This window comes from Manis javanica, chromosome 9 (assembly GCF_040802235.1).
Source record: "Manis javanica isolate MJ-LG chromosome 9, MJ_LKY, whole genome shotgun sequence".
In the NCBI taxonomy this organism is placed as follows: Eukaryota; Metazoa; Chordata; class Mammalia; order Pholidota; family Manidae; genus Manis; species Manis javanica.
In genome coordinates, this window is record NC_133164.1 from 124,724,689 (window position 1) to 124,742,726 (window position 18,038).

Consider the following 18,038-nt stretch of genomic DNA (forward strand, 5'->3'; position numbering starts at 1 on the left):
GGCAAGGCTTTGTGGGGTGTGGGCGGCCCTGGTCCTGGAGGCACGCTGGAGGCTGTGCCCAGGCTCTGACCTGCTTCCGCTCCTGGAAGGTCTCTGTGTGTGCATGTGCAGCCACCAGGCTGGGAGGGACCCTGCGTGGAACACACCAGCCTTCCAGGGACTGAGCGGCGAGCTCCCTGCTCAGTGGCTCAGGACACAGGGGTGGGCATGTGCCAGAGACCCCGTCCGCACGGTGATAAACTAGAGCACAAAGCACAGTGCAGTGGCTTCCCACCCAGGCACCCCGCCATCCATCTGTGCGGTGGCAGCAGGGCATGGGGCCCCGTGCTGCTGTTGGTCAGGGTTTTGTTTGCGTGCTTCCTCCAAACGACCAGAGGTCATCACGGGGTGACGTGGGTGCCCCAGACTTGTTCGTAATCTGAGGATGCCGGGCCATGAGGACTTAGAATTTATTTCATATGTGTACTGGTGTTTTCTTTGGGTTCTTTGTTTTCCAGGAATATATATAGAAAAACCCATTGGTAGGATCCGTCCAATTCTGAGGGCCCAGGGCCTGTGGGGACACACGTGGCGAGGCTGCAGCAGGTAGAGGCGGCCGCGGGTGGCTCACGCCTGAGCCTCCTGCCTGACCCACCTCGGGCCGCGCGTGGCTGGAGGCAGGCTCAGCATGCTGCACGTTTCTGTTGTCCCCGGCGATTTCAGCCCGAGAGGACTTGCCTCGAATGCATCCCGACTCTTTTAAAGGATTTCCTTGTTTTTCAGTTCCTGCTCTTAGGTTTCATTTCAAAAGTACTCAGCCCATAAATAAATTCAATTATAATTTACTCTTTGGTTCAACAACACTCGTAAGATTTAAGCTCTCAATTTAGACTTCTCAGTCAGGCAGCACCACAAGGGCACACGTTTAAAAGATTGCTTGTATGGGTCTTGTGTTATTTTAAGTGTGGATGTAAAAAACATGCCATGGAAGCGGCGTGTGAGCCATTTCTCCGGTAGGATTTCTACAAACTGCCTGCAGTGAGCTGCGGGCTGCATTCTCCTCCCGGCGACCGGCCACCCTTTGATTCACTTCCACGTAAATGTGGGCAGGTGATGTGTCGTGTGATGCGCTCCGTCCATATGTGTTTGCCGGGAAGCCATTCTGAACATTTCTGGAGGGCTTAGCCCCGCATCTGTGCGGAGGCACCGTCCTGGCGGAGCGACTTGCTGAAATGGAGCACCACCGCCTTTGAGCTCCGAAGCCGCACTCCCCCTGTGCAGGCTTGTCTGCCACTGTGGCCCCCCAGCCGTTGTCACCTGGATGGCCCTGTGGCCTCCACAACAATCAGCCCCTTCAGACCCCTCCCGGAGCCTCGGTTCCCAGAAGCCCAGATGTAATTAAAACAACAAGCAGGTGGACCGGCGGCCAGCACCGTGTCTGTCCCGAGTCTGGGCTGTGAGCTGCTCCCCTCTACCTCCCCTTTCCTGAGCTTAAGCTACTCTGGGAGAGAACAGAAAGCTTTCCTCATGGAAAGTTTTACTAACCTGGCACAGTGCCCGGGTCTGAGGCCTTCCCCATTCCTAATGATGATTGAAGGAGTCTGTATTTTGGCGATCAAACACACCAGGTTGTTAATATTGTGAACGTAGGCTATATGTGATGGATACAAGAATGAATTCAGTCATGCAAGTAATTCATTAGGGTCAGTCCTTAATGCACTTGGACGTCTGTGTGGGAGTCTCAAGGCATAAAAATCACACCACACACCACCCAGAGACACGGACTGCTGTCAGCCCGGTAGACCAGCAGGCTTTGTAAAGAGGTTCCCTGGAGACTCTAGGGGGGGATCTCCCGACACAGAGGTGAGTTTATCCAGTTCCAAGCCAGAAGCAACTGCCCTGGGGAACAGGGCCTCTAATCACTCACTTCCTAAGTGCTGAGTGCTTTTCTAAACCCGTGTGTGCATGCAAGCGGGACGTCAGGGTCTGCACACACAGACATGGGCCAAGCTCCCTGGGGTGCTGTCCCGGTCAGAGATGCGCAGATAAACCTGAGTGTCAGCCAGGAGCCGCTGAAGCCTGTTGTCTCTGGGGCCCCCGTGTAGGCGGTGACAGAGCGCCGTGTTTCTGCTGCGTCTCCCATGGGAACCTGTTGCTGTGGACTCCGGGGCAGCCGCAGTTAGGAGCCTGCCCCTTCATAAGGAGTGGACGGCAGGGTGACTCGGAGGTGCCCGCTGAGTAAGGCCCCCTCTAAATAGGATGTGGACACACGCACCACTGCCAGGCTTGGCTCTGGGACTTTCTGGGTTGGGACATTAGAGTATCTTCTTCTCTCCTGCAGGGAGGGGGTTGCTCGGCTCACATGACGCTGGGGCTTCGGTGCGACTGAGCTTCTGGGCACGATGCTCAGTTGCCTGGTGTTTGAGTCGCAGCATATTTCTAATTGAAGTTCATTCTACAGCCCAGTCGTTCCTGTGCTTGTGGGGAGCTCAGTGGTGTCGTTTCTCACTGAAGTAAACCTGCCCCGCACCCCCATCATGGGTCCCATTTCCTTTTTTAAATGGAGAGTTGTTTGAAACTACTAATCTGAGGGAAAGAAATATGGGCAGGGCACAAAGAAAGGTTTCCTGGAGCTCAGCCGTTCACACTGAAGGTCTGCTTAGTGCCCCAAACGCTCACGACCAGCAGAAGCGGAGGGACCGGGAGCGGAGGCTCGGACGTGTGATACCCAATCTTCCTCACAGGCGATCTCCAAACGGTAGTAAAGCGCCAGAGTGTGAGCGCCTTGTGGTCGCGATGCTGGCTTCTCCTTGTGCGGAGCGAACTGTTTTCCTCCCGCAAAGGGGCGAACAGCTCTCCAGAAGTGGTGTGAGTGGCTTCTGCCTCCGTTTCAGAGAGAGTCGTGCAGCGCTGAGCTGGGCCCTGCGCCTTCCCTTCCCTGAGGCGCGTGGGAGCTCTCTTACTCGGGCAGTAGCACGCTTTACAGACGCTTTCAGGTCTGTGGGGAGCGGATGGGGCACCACTGTGCTGCGTCACCAGAGCAGGAGGCCGTAAAGCGAGGTGTGTCAGAGCACAATAGCCGCATTCAAAAGCCTGGCTGGTGATAGACCGTCAGGGCTCGGTGTCCTTCGGGGACGGTGGTGGCCAGGGCAGTGGCGGCTCTGTCTGCATCTGCTGAACAACTGTGTTTTCCCAGGAGCAGCCAGGGCTTGCAACTCGAGCCAGGCTCTTGGTTCCCCTGCCCCTGGGGCTCCAGGCACAGAGCCAGCTGGGCACAGACACGTTTATATGCTTTTCCTGATACGAAAGCATATGCTCATGTATGGATTCCTGAGGAATAGGGAACAACCAGCTCACAGATGTCCATCGGGCCCAGGCAGAGAACGCAGACAAGTGAAATTGTAGTAATTATCTCCCCATCAGAGTTGAAAATGTGTTTCCCAAGCCAACACGGCACATCACTGCCAACAAGCAGAAAGCCCAGGTAACGTTAGCGGTCAGTCCTGGACGCACAGCCCAGGGCATTCCAACGTGCCTTCTCATGAATGTCCTCTCGGTTTACCTAGTCAACCTTAGATGGTCCTGTGGCCGAGACTGCCGTTGTTGACCCCACCTCACAGAGAAGGAAACCGAGGCGCAGGGAGATGTGTTTGACGCGCTCACAATCACGTTAATGTTGGTGGAGCCGGGAGCACGCGTGGGCTGCCGCCTCTGCAGCGGCTCCGTCTCTCCACTCTGCCAGGGCTTAGTCCTGTACTGAGCACTTCCCCGCTGTGGACAGGATGACCAGAGGTTACTTCTCAGAAGTCTAGGTTCAAGCATGAGTTGCCTTGCAAGCTGGCAAGCCAAAGAGGAGTGAGTATATTTTTTTCTTCATCAGAGAATTTCTGGTTACTAAGAGCACTTTTTGATACCTCAAGAAGGGCTGGTGGACAGGCAGGACTTCCAAATGATGGAGAGAGGGCCTCAGTGAGTTAGCACTCCCAAAAACAGACCAAAAAAATACGGACAAATCTGTCAAATCAATCATTTCAGAATCTGGAAATTAACCAAAGAGGCGGAACAAACTGAAAAGCATTTATTTAAAAAAAAGGTTGGACTTTGGTAAAAACAGCAGGATCTGTGGTGTTTTGACCTGGGGCTCTGCCCTTCCCCCTCCCCAGCTCTGTGGGACATGGACGTGAAAAGCTCGCCCCATCATAGTAGAGGAGATTCGCCTCCGTAGGGCTCTGTTAAAAAACCCCATCCCCAAAATGCAGTCAGTATTTTGGCTGGTCGTGAGGCTCCCTGGAAAAGCTGCATTCCCGGGGCATGATAAAAAACGACACATGGCTGGAATCATGCCCATTGGAGCTGCTCACGGCTGTGATCTCAACACCACCAAACAGGAGGCTAGCCACACTAGACAACCACAGAGGAGTTTGAGAAGCCGATATATTCCTGGGGAGCTGCACTCAGGCGTGTGGATGCTCGGAAAGACCCAGGAAAAGCGAGGACCCGATCATTCATGTCTGGCTGACCTGGAGACCACACACAAGCAAAACTGCAAGCCCAGGCTGACTTGTGAGCCACCTGCAACTCAAAGGTGGGCCTTGATGCACAGGTCTCCTCAACAAAGGCCAGAGACTCAATGGCTCAAGTGACCATTGAACTAGGCTAACCTGAAGGTGCCCCCTAGGAAGCCTGGCTTAAAAATAAAAAGAATTATTTTTAAAAAAGGGCCAGAGAACTTAGTGGCCACACATTGTAGAGAATACAGAATCTGCAGAATTAGTCTAGGAAAGTCACTAATCAAATAAACAGCAAATGGTTGGGGGTGGGGGTGGGAAGAGCCGAGTAATAACAACAAATCCTATTGGGGGAGGGGTCTGGTTCCAGAGTTGTTACAATATATTATCTATATTGTCCATTTTCAACCAAAAAGCTGTGATACACACAAAAGAACACTAACATGTCCCAAAGCGAGGGATAAAACAACCCACGGGCAATCGACAGTGCCCCTGAGAGGGCTTGGGTGTTGGACTCAGTAGCAAAGGCTTTAAATCAGCTACTATAGATATATTCAACATATCTAAAACTAAAACAAAATATCTGAAAACTAAAGGAAACTATTTAAAAAATTAAAGTATGGCAACTGTCTCACCAAATAGAGAATATAAATAATGAAATAGAAAAAAATTTTTTTAAAGAATCAGATAGCAAGTCTGGAGTTGTAAAGTGTAGTGACTGAAGCGAACGATTCACTAGAGGGGCTGAACCGCAGATTGGAGCTGGCAGAAGAAAAGAATCACCAAACTTGAAGAAAGGTCAATAGATTCTCCAGTCCACAGAATAGAGAGAAAAGACAAGAAAGAAAAACAAACGTGGGACACCATAGAGCATAAAAAGTACGCATAGCGGGAACCTAGAAAGAGAGGAGAGAGGAGCCGAAAAACTATTTGATGGAATAATGGCCAAAATCTTCCCAAATGTGTTGGAAAACATTATTGAACACATCCAAATGGTCAACAAATTCCAAGTAGGATAAATTCAAAGATTCACACGTGGACACATCTTAGCAAAACTGTCAAAAGTCAGAAAGACAATCCTTCAAGCAGCAAAAGAAAAACAAGTCTTCAGACCCTTGGAAGCCTCAGTAAGATTCACTGCTGACTTCTCATTAGCAAAGGTGGAGGCCAGACGGCGGTGGGATAGTGTGTTCAAAGTGCTGAAGGGAAGACTGTTGCCCAGAAGTACATGTCTAGCAAAAATAGCCTTAAAGATGAAGGAGAAATAAATCTATTCCCAGATAAGCAAAGATGTGGAGGCCGCGTTACCACCAAGACGATAATCATAGGGAGTCCTTCCGATTGGTGGTAGGTAGCACTACCACATAAAGAAGTGCTAGTAAGAATAATTTCACAGGTAAATAAATCAACAAAAAACCCAGCAGAAGCAGATTTTGAAACTCTTCAGATTTAAATGAAAATACAGTAAGGCAGTGATTACAAAACAATGTGTAATAGACAAAGATGTCATCTGTGTGACAATAACAGCAAAAAGAAATGGGTAGGGAAGGAAGCCTTACCAGAGCGAAGTTCCTGTGTATTACTAGAAATAAGTTAGTGTTAATCTGAAATAGATTGTTTTAAGTTAAGGTGCATAATAAAACCTCTAGAGGAACCAGTTAAGGAAATAACTTTAAAATATATATAGTAAATAAAACAAGACCAAAAGCAGCATTTAAATGATATACTAGGGAATGTATATTTAACACAAAAGAAGTCAGTAATAAAAGATTATAGGTTCAACAAGAACAAATAGCAAAGTGACAAATCAAATCCTACCATATCAAAATTCCATTAAATGTAAATGAATTAAATGCTCCAGTAAATAGATGGAGGTCATCAAACTGGATTGGGAAGAATAAAAACAAAACGGCAAGATCTAGCTATATGCTGTCTACAAACGGCGTATTTTAAAGACACAAATAGGTTGAAAGTAAAGGGATGGAAAAGCTGTATCATGCAAATAGTGACCCAAAGAGATTTGGAGTAGCTATACTAATATCAGACCAATGGATGTAAGGCCAAAGAAAATGTTAGTAGGCACAAAAAGATAAATTTTATAATGAGTAAAATATAAATTGAGCAGGAAGATACAATAATTATAAATATATTTGCATCTAGCAACAGAGCCCCATAATACATGATATTAAAACCAGCAGAATTGAAGGGATACATTGAAAGATAATTAAGAATAACCGCAGGAAACTTCAATATTACATTCTCAGTAACGTGTAGAATGACAGACCGGAACATGAGCAAGGATACAAAACAACTGAACAATGCTGTCGACCATCTTGACGGAAAAGACATCCATAGAACACTCCGCAGAATGGAACCTTCTCCGGGACAGGCTTCCTCCTAGGCCAAGAAACAAGACTTACTTTAAATTTTGAAGTATTAATTCTAATCTCAGTAGAGTTAATGGAATTAATCTATAAATTCAGTGCAACCCCTGCCAAAATTCTAGCAATTTTTTTCCAGAAACATGACAAATGACAAAATGCATCTAAAATTTATATGGAATGTCAAACATCCAGAACAGCCGAAACAAGTTTGAAAACAAAGAACAATTAATTGGAAGACACAGTTCCAAGTTTCAAAACTTAGTGTAAAGCTACAGTAATAAAAACATGGTGGGATTGGTATAAGACAAATAGGTCGATGGAACAGAAATCAGAATCCAGAAATAGATCCTTCACTTATGGTGAATAGGTTCTTAACAAAAGTCATTTAAAAGCAAGGCCATTTAACTGGGCAAAGGACAGCCTTGTTAACAAACAGTCCCAAAATGTTTAGATACCCACATGCAAAAAATACAAGCTTATACACTTACACTGCACACAAAAATTTATTCAAAATTGACATGAAACTAAATGTAAGAACTATAACAATAAGGCTTTTGGAAGAATTACATGTGAGAAAATCTTGAAGGCCTTGGATTCAGCAAAGATATTTTAGATATGATACCAGAAACAGTCTATAAAATAAAGTAACCAATCAATTAGACCTCATAAAAATTCAGAATTTTTCTGCTTCAAAAAATATTAAGAAAATGAAAAGACAAGCAACAGACTGCAGGGATGTATTTGAAAACACACCTGATACAGGGCTTCTAGCCAGCATATACAAAGAACACTCATATCTCAATAATAATAAACAGCCTAGTCAAAAACTGGGTAATAAATTTAGATAGGTGTTTCTCAAAAGATGTATAAATGGCTGATAAGCACATGGAAAGATAGTCGTCATTAGTCACTAGGGGATGGATACAAATGAATCACAGAGATGCCATTTCATACCTGTCAGAGTGACTATAGTAAATGAGAGAAAAGAGCAAAGTTTGGAGAAGATACGGAGAAGCTGGAACCCTTATACATTACTAGTAGGGATGTGAAGTGACACAGCCGCTTGGGCCATGTCTCAAGAGCTGAACTTCCATTTACCATACGGCCCGTCAGTTTTGCCCAAAGGCGTCTACCTGAGAGAAATGAACTTAGGTCCACACACAGACTTGGGCACAAATGTTCTTAGCAGCATGCTGTGTAACATCCAAACACTGGAGCCAACCTCGGTGTCCAGCAGCCGGGGAACAGGCGGGAAGAGCGTGCTGTAGCCACGGTGGGATGTTGCTTGGACATGGAGAGTGAAAGGCCGATGTGCTAGGCAGTGGGCCTTGTAAACATCATGTGACGCCAGAAAAGCCAGACACAAAGGACTGCATTACTATATGGTTCTACGTATGTGAAAACGTCTAGAGGCAGTAGCTAGCCTGGCAGGCGAATGTTTCTGACGGTGGGCCCGGGCTCTGCAGCTCACGGACCTTCCCTTCAGAAGAGTCTGGGGTTCAGTCCAAGGCTGACCATGGCTCCCAGCCCGGGAGAGGGTCATGTACTGTTCTTTTAGGGAGTGTTAGGACTCTTTTCAGGGAGTGTTAGGAGAAAATTCTCATTGTTTTGATTGTAGAATTTCCTGCAGGGAGAGCAGATGTGTGCGACTCCGCACTGCTTGCTGTCCAGCTGGATTTAAGGTCTTTGCAACTGAGAGGTGATAATGCAATCCTCTTCACTCGTGGAATCCACGCCGGTGTCTGCCGACACTAGCGTAGGCTGGGCCCAGGGAGTCCTGAGTCCTTTCACCGTGTTCCTGTTGGATTTTGAAACAAGGCCCCTCTTTCCTTCCAGATTGTACCGTGGACACTCGCACATAGTAAAACATAGTAAAGAACAAAGAAAGTCTATTCCCTCTAAAACATCCGCCCTAATCAGGCCCAGGGGCCCAACTAATCAAAGCCTGATACTTAGGACAATAGGCCAAGTCAGCCAGGCCACCCCCTCCCAGAGGCACCGCTATCTCTCCAGAGCCCAGGGCCGGGCAGGCAGCGCAGGATGCAGTCATCTAGGGCCAGGTGGGTGTTATCAGGGCCCTGGCCCTCCCCTCTCCCACCCAAGGGGACTCGGCCCTATCAGGCCCTCACAGCTGCTGTCATTTGAGATAGGGCAGGAAGTGGGTCCTGGAAGACAGTGCAAGCCCCCAGCCCCCAGCAGCCTCTAGAAATGCCTGTGATTTAGCCCGAGGCCCTGGCTCCCATCCGAGCCCTTGCACGACAGAAAAGGGAAAAAGCGTGGCAGGGAGGCTGTCTGGCCACACAGACGTGGGGCCAGGGGTGGGGGAGCCTTGGCGTCACTGTGGGGCCTCGGCTGGCTGGCTGTGTGAACCTGGCGGCTGGGCCCACGGCCTCCTTGCTGCCCTGCCAAGGTGGGACCCACACATGGGCAGTGCCCTTGGTCTGCGGGGACACCCCGGCTCCTGGCCGCCACCCTGCCTTCTGCCTGTCAGGCAGGCTGGTCTGTGCCTGGGTGCTGTGTGCCCTTGTGGTTGATGTTCCTGGGGCCTGGGGCTTGGGCCCAAGCAGAAGCCAGGTGGGAAAACCCAGGGCCCGTCTCCGAGCCAACATTTCAGTGCAAAGCGCCTCAGAGGGTGGACGAGGACTGTATGGACGTCAGCCGGGGCGTGGAGCTGTGTGAACTGACTGTTTCTGCACCGTGCTCCTCCCCGGGTGCGGGGCAGGGCCCAGGCCTCCCGCCCCTCTGCGGGTTTGGGCTGGAATGGGTTTTCGGAAAGGAGCCCAGATTAGAGTTCCACCATTCGCGACCGAGCTGGCATCTGCCAGTGTTCAGGGCGAGAAGCGGCTGTGAAGACATTTCCTCTCAGGGCCATCCCCGCCGAGCGTATCTGGAGGGACGTGCGCCTGTGTCCCAGGCACGGCCATGGTCCCCGGTGGGGCGGCCGCGCTGCCTGTGCCTTGGGCCGGCTCCCTGCTTCGCGTCAGGCTTAGAATCGCCCTCGTACACCCTCTGTGTCCAGTTTTTTTCCACAGTGGCTGTTGCCAGCAAGCCATAAACTACCGTGTATCACTCAGATTTAAGATCCTTAACTTTAAAACAAATTAAACTCTTGTTGACATTGTAATAAAAATCAGAATGGAACTGAGTGGCTCAGTAGAAGCAAAGTTCAATTATTTCTGTGGATTTAAGATTGTTTTCTGGGATTCCCAGACTCCCAGGGCAGTGAAGCTATTTCCTCTTGGCAGAAAGCTGGAGAGAAAAAAGGTGGTGGGTGGATGAAGGGAGGTGGCCGCCCTGGGCTGGCCCTGCAGGAAGCTGCCGCCTGTCACCCGGGTGCGCGCCCTGGCTCCAGCAGGAGCCCCTGCGGCCACACTTGAAAAGGCACCAAAGGGCCGCTTGTCTGCGGGGGCAGGGCGGCGGTGTGCTGGCGTTACTGTGTGTGAATCTAAGAGAAGAGCTAGAAAACTCAGGCAAATCGTGTCGATGGGGTTCCTGTGGGGCATCAGGAGTCGCATGGAAGCTGGAATCTGTCCTTCAGAACTCGTCCAAAACCTGGAAAATGCCTGGCCTGCCCGCCCCCTTATCTCTCATCGCCACACTAACTGTGATATTTGATGGTCTTTACAATCTCTTTCCCTCACTGGGGTGGAAACGGTGGTTTCCACTGGATCAAATGCCAGCTTTCCATCCTGCGCGCAGCTTCCTGCCGTGATAAAGCAGAACTGAAGTAATGCAGAAGCGTGGGGATGGAGGCGGGTGACCCATCCTTGTGGAGGGTTCTCAGGGCGTGGCCGGCCTCTGGAGGGGGGACCTGGCCTGGCCTAGGGGCTGGCACAGCCTCCCGCCCTCCCCGCACCGGCTGCCCCCTCTCTTCTGCTTCCTGGCTCTCTGCTTTCAAGGGCAGGTTGGCAGTGGGTTCGTGACCTCTGGCCCCTGAAAGAGCTGATGCCCGCCCCTGTGACTAAGTCTACAGAGCCAAGTCTACAGAGCCAGGCATGGAGTGCATGGATGCCCTGGGGTGCTGAGGGGCGCTGAGACCTGGGGGCGGGGGTGCCAGGTGGGCTTGTCAGTGAACCTGGCTCAGCAGATGGTGGCGCAGCCACGGAATGCCTACAAACGCAGGACCCTCCGCGAGGTTTTCCACAGAGCCCGCGTGTCACCACTGAGTGTCAGGAGTGGCGGGGCAGCCCTGCCCAGTGGGAGCCTTTGCGGCGGCTGGGCCCACCCTGGCACACTGGGGCCGCCACCCTGCCAGGCCGGCCAGCTTGGAGCGCTCCATTGCATCTGACCATGCCCTTGTATGAGAACGCACTAAGTCTCTGACGGTGGGTGGAGAAGCCGGGGGGCTTGGCAGAGGGGGCTGGACCCTGACCCTGCACCTGAGCTGTACTGGCAGCCCTATGACCTCCTCTGGGATTGTCTTCACCCCCTTCCTTCACGGGAGGGGCCCCAGACCTGTCGCTGAGCTCAGTGTGGGATGCCACTGAAGCTCCAGCACTAGCTGACCACCGACAACGCACCAGCCTCCCATCTGATTTAACATTTACTGTGAACAAATACTTTTAAATAGCCATTCCATACACATTGTCATTTTTTGAGGACATACTTTAAGGCTTCTGAAGAAGCCAAATGTAGATAAACAGAAGGAATTAATGTTGAGTTTTCCAAATGGATAGCTCATCGCCCCCTGAAAGGAAGAAACCCAGCAGACCCACAGCAGAGCTGTTCTGACAGCAGTGCCGCCCCGACGCCGTGGGCCGGGCGCATCAGGTCTGCTCGGCCCCCTGCCTTGCTGGAACTCACGGAAGGGGCTGACTGAGCTGCCGGAAGACACCTCAGCCAAGACTTACCTGCAGGTTCCCTACTTTGCTCTGGCGTCATGGGACCATCGCCGCACGTGCAGAGCGCAGCCCTGGGCCCTGGAGAAGCTGCCGTGCAGTGGGGGAGAAAATATCCAGATGTGAGCCCTGCTTGGCATTGAACCGTCCCAGTGGCAGGGCAGCTCAACCTGCAGTCAGTCTCTGGCTGGCTGGGGGTTCGCGATGCTCCCACCTGGGAATCTGGGTGGCTCCAGATCGTTGCAGGGAGGACTCCAGGGGAGGGAAGGTGGGAGCTGAATCTTCAAGGCTGTCTCTTCCGGGCCTCACTGGCTCCTCGGGCTCACTCAGGGACACCTTTAATAAGGTGTGAAGCCTCCGAAGGACGTGGCACACTCCAGGCTTGGGCTCCACATCTGGAAGTTGGGAGCCATTGGCCAACAGAATTCTTCCAGAAGGTAGCTTCGGACCCTTCTCTGAGCATGCGTCCCTGGCCCCACCGTGGTTCCAGGTCCACAGCCCACGCGTGTCCTTTGTACGTTCAGGAAGGAACCCAGAGGTTTGTTCTGCCTGCTCGTCCAGGTGAGGCCGGGAGGTGGCCTCTGGGCCGTGGCCATTCAGCCAGCTGCTCGTCGCCGTGATCCCAGGGGCAGGCTGCTCTCCCGCCAAGCCGGTGGGTGTGTGCGTGCAGCCCTGCTGGTCTGACTGAGGGTGAAGGAGAGCTCCAGCCATGCAGTTACAAGAACCCTGATGACCCTTTATGCCACATGCACCTTGCATGGCACCTGGTACACTTTGATGAATCACTCATCATGTGCAACGTTGGAACAGCGTCTATGAAGAGTGATACTTGGATGGTCAATATGAAAATTCAATCTTGTTTTTTCCCCCTCTCCAGAGTCAGGAAGCCCTAAAGGTCATGGACCCTTGTCTCATTTGCCCATTTTTTGCTGATTCTTTGCCTCCCATGCCTTGTTTCCACATTAGGAGTTGTTAAGAGTAACTTGCCAGCTGGGACAGTGCACATGCTTTTCTTCATGCTTTTTGTGACTTTTCCATCCAGATCTTTATAAAATAATGAGGTTCTGCTGTTGGTCAATTCCGTCAACAACCGTAGGCACCGTTTGACCCTCAGGGTGGGCTCAGCCTCGTGGGGTGGAGAGCAGTCCGGACTGTTCAGAGTCGTGTGGCCAGAGCGGTGGTTCACCAGGGGCCTCCGAGCCGAGGGGGCTGCAGGTGGCCTTCCCTGAAGTGGCAGGGGGCAGCCAAAGGCACGATGTAGGCCTCCTGGGCAGCAGCCAGGCTGGGGCCCCCCGAGAGGTCCCGGAGCCCCTGGACACAGCTGGCGTGGGGCCTCCTCAAGGGGGCACATGGCTCCTCAGCACCGGCAGCTCACACCCTCCTATTTCCATCCTGGAAATGCATGCTCTGGCCGCGGAGTGGGGGAGGCGTTGGTGAATCCCCAAGGCCAGCAGCAGGGGGGACGGCGCTGAGGCCACCCGGACAAGGACAAGCCAGGGAGAAGTGGGTGGCTGTGGCCATGTCAGGACCACGTGGGTATTGGCAGGCTTCAGGGCCCGACTGGGAGGAGGCGAGAAGTGCAGCAGCCTGCCAGGGGCGGCTGTGCGGGTTGAGCCGTGGCGGCCGACCCATCGAGTGAGGCCTGGGCACATGGGGGGCAGGGGGGAGGAGAGAGGCAGCGCTCACCCGTCCATGGCAGCCGACGAGATACTGGGGGTGAAGCCAGGGGACGGGTGTGCACACACAGGGCGTTCTGTTGGAACCGAACTGCAGGGTGGCTCTCTGAGGCTGAAACAATGAAAAGCGCTTGGTGCCATGAATCTGTGCTCGCTGCCTCTCGGGCCCCTCCCACCACGGCAAGTCTGACTTCGTAGCTGGTTTACAGAAGAGCTAACCCAACCGAGGCCGCCCCTTGGGCATGGTGCCCAGGCCCTGAAAGCTCGGTCTACTCCCGGGGTTTTCCCAGCAGCCGGCCAGGGAGGAAAACTGCTTTTTTGGCTGGGAATTGGGTGGCCAGGCAGCGACCCAGGCTTCTGGCTGTGCCTTTAGCCTGCGTTGCGGGCGGGACCGCTTCAGGCCTCGGACCTCCCTCCCGCGTCCTCTGCTGTGACTTAGAGGTTCCCGTCTCTCTCAGGCTGTCCACACCTGAAGCTAGAGAGGTGGGGCCACGCCCTTCCACTGAGAAACAGAGCGTCCGGGCCTTGAGGCCTGTGGGCTGCGGGGAGGAGGAGGCTGTGGGCGGGCGCTGACTGAGGCAGCTCTGGGTGCTGGGCCAGGGAGAGGCCCAGGATCGCAGCTCTTGTCACGCGCCTCAGTTTCTGCACCTGTGGAAGGGAGGTGGCTTTGTGGGAATTCAGTCTGAGAAGCACAGAATTCCATGAATGATATTTTAAATAGTGCTTTAAAAACAGTATAGTTTGCAAACATTAATGATAAAAACAAACAGCTCTTTGTATTGTTTTAATTCCTTCCAAATACCCAAAACCCTGGGCTGCCAGGTCAGCGCCCTCAGCTCGCAGCAGCCGGGCACGCCAGTTTCTCTCTGGGCCACGCTTGCTGCCAGCAGGAGAGTGCAGGACTGCCCAGGAGACCACCATGTGGCCCAGGTAAGGGCACCATGCCACACCAGGCCCTGTGTGGTGACGGGCAGAGGGTGGCTTGCACCTTTCCCTCAAGCAGCAGGTTGGCCTCTGTGCCAGCTGGGGATGTTGGGTACCCAGGCGGGGATCTGTCTTCTTGGGGACCTGCCCTGGGAGCGGTGCCCCCACCCCGCAGGCCCTGTCTGCACCTGCCCCTGCAACGCCCATGTCACCCACAACATGGAACTTGGAGGCTTTCCCCAAGCCTCCAACAAATGTGACCTGAGTATTATGTTTACAATTTTTAAAAAACTAGTGCACAATTTCCTAAAGTTTGAATGACAGTTGAGAATATTTGAAGGGGAGAAAGCATGCTTCCCTGTCCACGTACCATCGCGTGGCTTTCTGTGGAGCATCACTGCGGAAATGTCTCTGAGGGCGTATCTCCCGAGGCACTGAGCAGGCCTCGCTCCTGCTGCCCCTGGGCACGCCCAGCAGCTGGGCCCTCAATGCGTGCAGGAGGAGTCGCATCCCTGCTGTCTGGTCGAAGTGCTGCACCTCGGTGGGCTGGCTTGGGTGAGGACGTGCACCTGCCCAGCTCAGGGGACCCTGGCTGCGGCCCCACCGACAGCCCGGGGAGTGGGGGCAGGCCCCACGGCGCAAGTGTGTGGAGTGGTGGGGGCCAGGTGCAGCAAGGCAGGACCTCACATCTGCTGCCTGGTGCCCCTCCCAGTGGATGGCAGAGAGGTCCTGGCCCAGAGAGCGGGCAGACAGGAGGGTGAGCCGGCCAGTGCCCACCTTCTTGCCGAAGATGGTGTTGGTTTTTAATTGCAACCACTTCAAACCGCCAGAGTAGGACAAACAGTGCGATGGGTGCCCGGGTTCAGTACTCAGGGTGGGCCGAGATGTTTAGAGATCAGGTCCCGGGCTTCACACACGTTTATCCCCATGCCCCTCAGATGCACACATCTGCGTAAGTGACCATCTGCTCATATGATAAGAGCGTGACGTTTACACCTATCAGTCACTGATTCCCCGGTGAGGCCAGGATTTTGCGAGCTCACGCAGTGATGTCACTTCTCGTGAACCTGGAACAGTGGGTTTGAGCCACCTTCTCTGCTTCCATCATGAGCAGCAAACCAGCGGGTGGGTCTGGGGGCACCTGGCCTGTGCCAGGCTGCCGGGGGCTGGCTGGTGCCGACCGCTGACTCTGGGCTGGTCATTTTGACCGTCACAGACTCCAGGCTTGGAGCGCCAGTGTTTGGCCATGACTGTCCCCTCTGCTGTCCTACAAAGAAGGAGGAGCCCCTGCTAATGCTTTACTGTGAGTCCTCTGACCTCACGCCAGAGACACTTCCAGTTCCACAGAGGCTGACACTGGGGTGGGGGGAGGGGGAGGCATTCTAACTAGCCTGCAGCGGCCACATTCGGGGTCTGTTTATGTGCTTTTTCTTTCAATTAAAGGGGTTTTAAACAATTTTTATTTTTCTAATCCCATGAATTCTGTTTGAATAGGAATTTCATAATTTGGGGGAATCACTTTCCTAGCAGCCCAAAGAGAGCCCTGGAGAAGCGCTAGCTGGTGGTTTGACTGTCCCAGTGAGTAATCGCAGAAAGCGAGTCGGCACGGATAAGTAACGGGCCGGGTACTGTAGAGAGCACACGCCCGGCCAGGCACCAGCAGGCGGCACGGGGGACAAGCCCGTGGAGCCTCCCGTTACATGCCCACTCCCTGTGGACGCTGGGGTTTCCACACGGGGCGTCTGCATTATTTGGAGTATTCAGGCTAAATAAGGAAGCAGGGTCTGAAGGCAGGAAAATTATTCTGTTTTAATGGTGTAGCCATGCTCATCAGCGCCGGCCCCACATGCCATTGGGAGGGTCATGTTTTATTGAAACCGTGACTTGTCATTCAGCTGCTCCACTGTCCCATTCTCTCCTTCCAAAAATAGCAGGCCCCGTGGCAGTGGCTTATTTTGATTAAAAAGATAAAAATAAGTGAAGGCTGAAATAGGACACCCGAGGTAACACAAGGACTTACTTTTTAATGAAACTTGAGAAACTGCATTATTTTCTACTGCTTCACAATGCATCTTTTAAAAAAGTCAGAAAAGTAAAAAAAGGATTTAGTGGTATTGCAACTCTGCATTTTCAGAATTACTGTGGCTGCGGCAGTGTCCGCAAAAGCCCGCGTCGCCGTAGCCCCACCAGCGCGGCCTCTCATGTGCAGGGGCATCGGGGCAGCGGCCAGGTGGCCCCTGTGGGACTGGGTGGACACAGCCTGTGTGTGTGGAGGGCAGCGACAGGTGCCCACATGGGAGGTGGAGACCTTCACTGCAGTCTTTCTAACAAATTAAAGAACCTGCATGAGAGACACCACGTCCTTGCCCTCAGGGCCGGCGCCCAGTCCCCTCCGCGCTGGGCACTTCGCCTGTGCCCTGCTTCCCGTTTTCTGGTCTCTAGATGGCGACTTTCATCGTGCTGTTTACGAGTACTTGGCTCACATCTGCTGTGATGCTTAAATAAGGACTGAATGAGCCTAGACGTGTTGGTCCAATGGAAACGTGAAAGCGGGTGCTCAGCAGGTCCCTGAAACCATGGAGCCAGGGGGCACACGTCTGTCACACTTCCTGCAAGGAAGTCACAGCACCAAAGAGCTGCGTGTTCGTCGGGATCTGCAGCCACCGTCAGATGGCTTCTTACCCAAGAACCGCCGGCACGGTGAAGGCCTGGTGCCGCAACGCGGTGTGGGGACGCCCTGGAGGCTGGCTCTTCAGGCATAGATTTGGCCCAAGATGTTCCTGGTTCCGCTTGCGCCTCTAAATCACTGCCCTCTCGGGTTGCAATACCAACTTTAGCTAAGGGTGTATTTTTTGGAAAAGTTAGCAAGTACACTGAAGTTACTCTTCATCGTAGGAATGGGAGTGAATGTGCTGCCTGTTTTCTTTGCTCCTCAGGGAGCTATTTTGGCTTTCCCTTAAAAATAAAATCGGTTTTGAGGAGTCGTGCTCCATAAAGAATATCCATGTCTCTGTTCCTCGGAGGAAGATGGAGCCCTCAGGCAGCACCTGGGTCTGTGTGGCTGCCTGCTCGCCATTGGCAATGACTTTGGTCGTGAGCTCTGAGAGAGTCCATGGGGCCTGATGCTACAGGGCTGGGGCGCCGGCCACGTGCGGAACCGACCACCAGGGGGTCCTTACGCACTTCCTTGTTTCCCACTGGCCTTTGTTTAAAGGGCAGCAGCGGCTTCAGAGAAGTACCGGTCTTCATGGACCAGCAACCTTGCAGAGTGTCATAAAACCAGGAGTGAAAGATGACGGGGCCCCTCCCAGGCTGGCTGCTCTGCTAAGTAGTGGTAGTTAATTGTTGAATTTTAAAAATTCATAGTACAATTGGTTTGCTTATTGGTACTAATGTAGCTGTTGAAAAAGAGAAAGATGCTTTAAAATATATTTTATGTAATTAAGCGAATAGGTACCTGAATCAGCAAATAAGTTTTTTAAAAACCTGACACAAAATTATAATTTGCAAACTACCATCTTAATTAAACATTTTTTAAAACAAGGATTAAATAATGTGACTGGCCAACATTGCTGGACCAGGCTTCTTATTCTGTAAACCCAAATCCACTTCCTAAGAAACCATGGTCAGCGTTGTATGAACACCTGTCTAGAAAACCCTAGTTCCGCCCCCCCCCCGCCCCCCGTTCCCTCCTTCACCACACCCAGCAGGCAAGGCCCACGGCTCCTG

The 18,038-nt window shown here is 52.4% G+C and overlaps 1 protein-coding gene across 9 annotated transcripts in view; it reads left to right on the forward strand.

Moving 5' to 3' along the window:
* Nucleotides 1-18,038, forward strand: part of NFATC1 (nuclear factor of activated T cells 1) — a 170,056-nt gene that overhangs the window by 71,830 nt on the left and 80,188 nt on the right. For 3 of the 9 annotated variants that reach the window (XM_073213264.1, XM_073213265.1, XM_073213267.1), the window contains one exon: nucleotides 14,208-14,315. The exons of 5 other annotated variants lie outside the window; for them this stretch is intronic. In XM_073213264.1, the coding sequence (XP_073069365.1) occupies nucleotides 14,208-14,315 (108 nt within the window). Of the gene's footprint in view, nucleotides 1-497; nucleotides 808-14,207; nucleotides 14,316-18,038 lie in introns of those variants that run through there. One more of the 9 variants, XM_037007419.2, reaches the window with a different exon arrangement.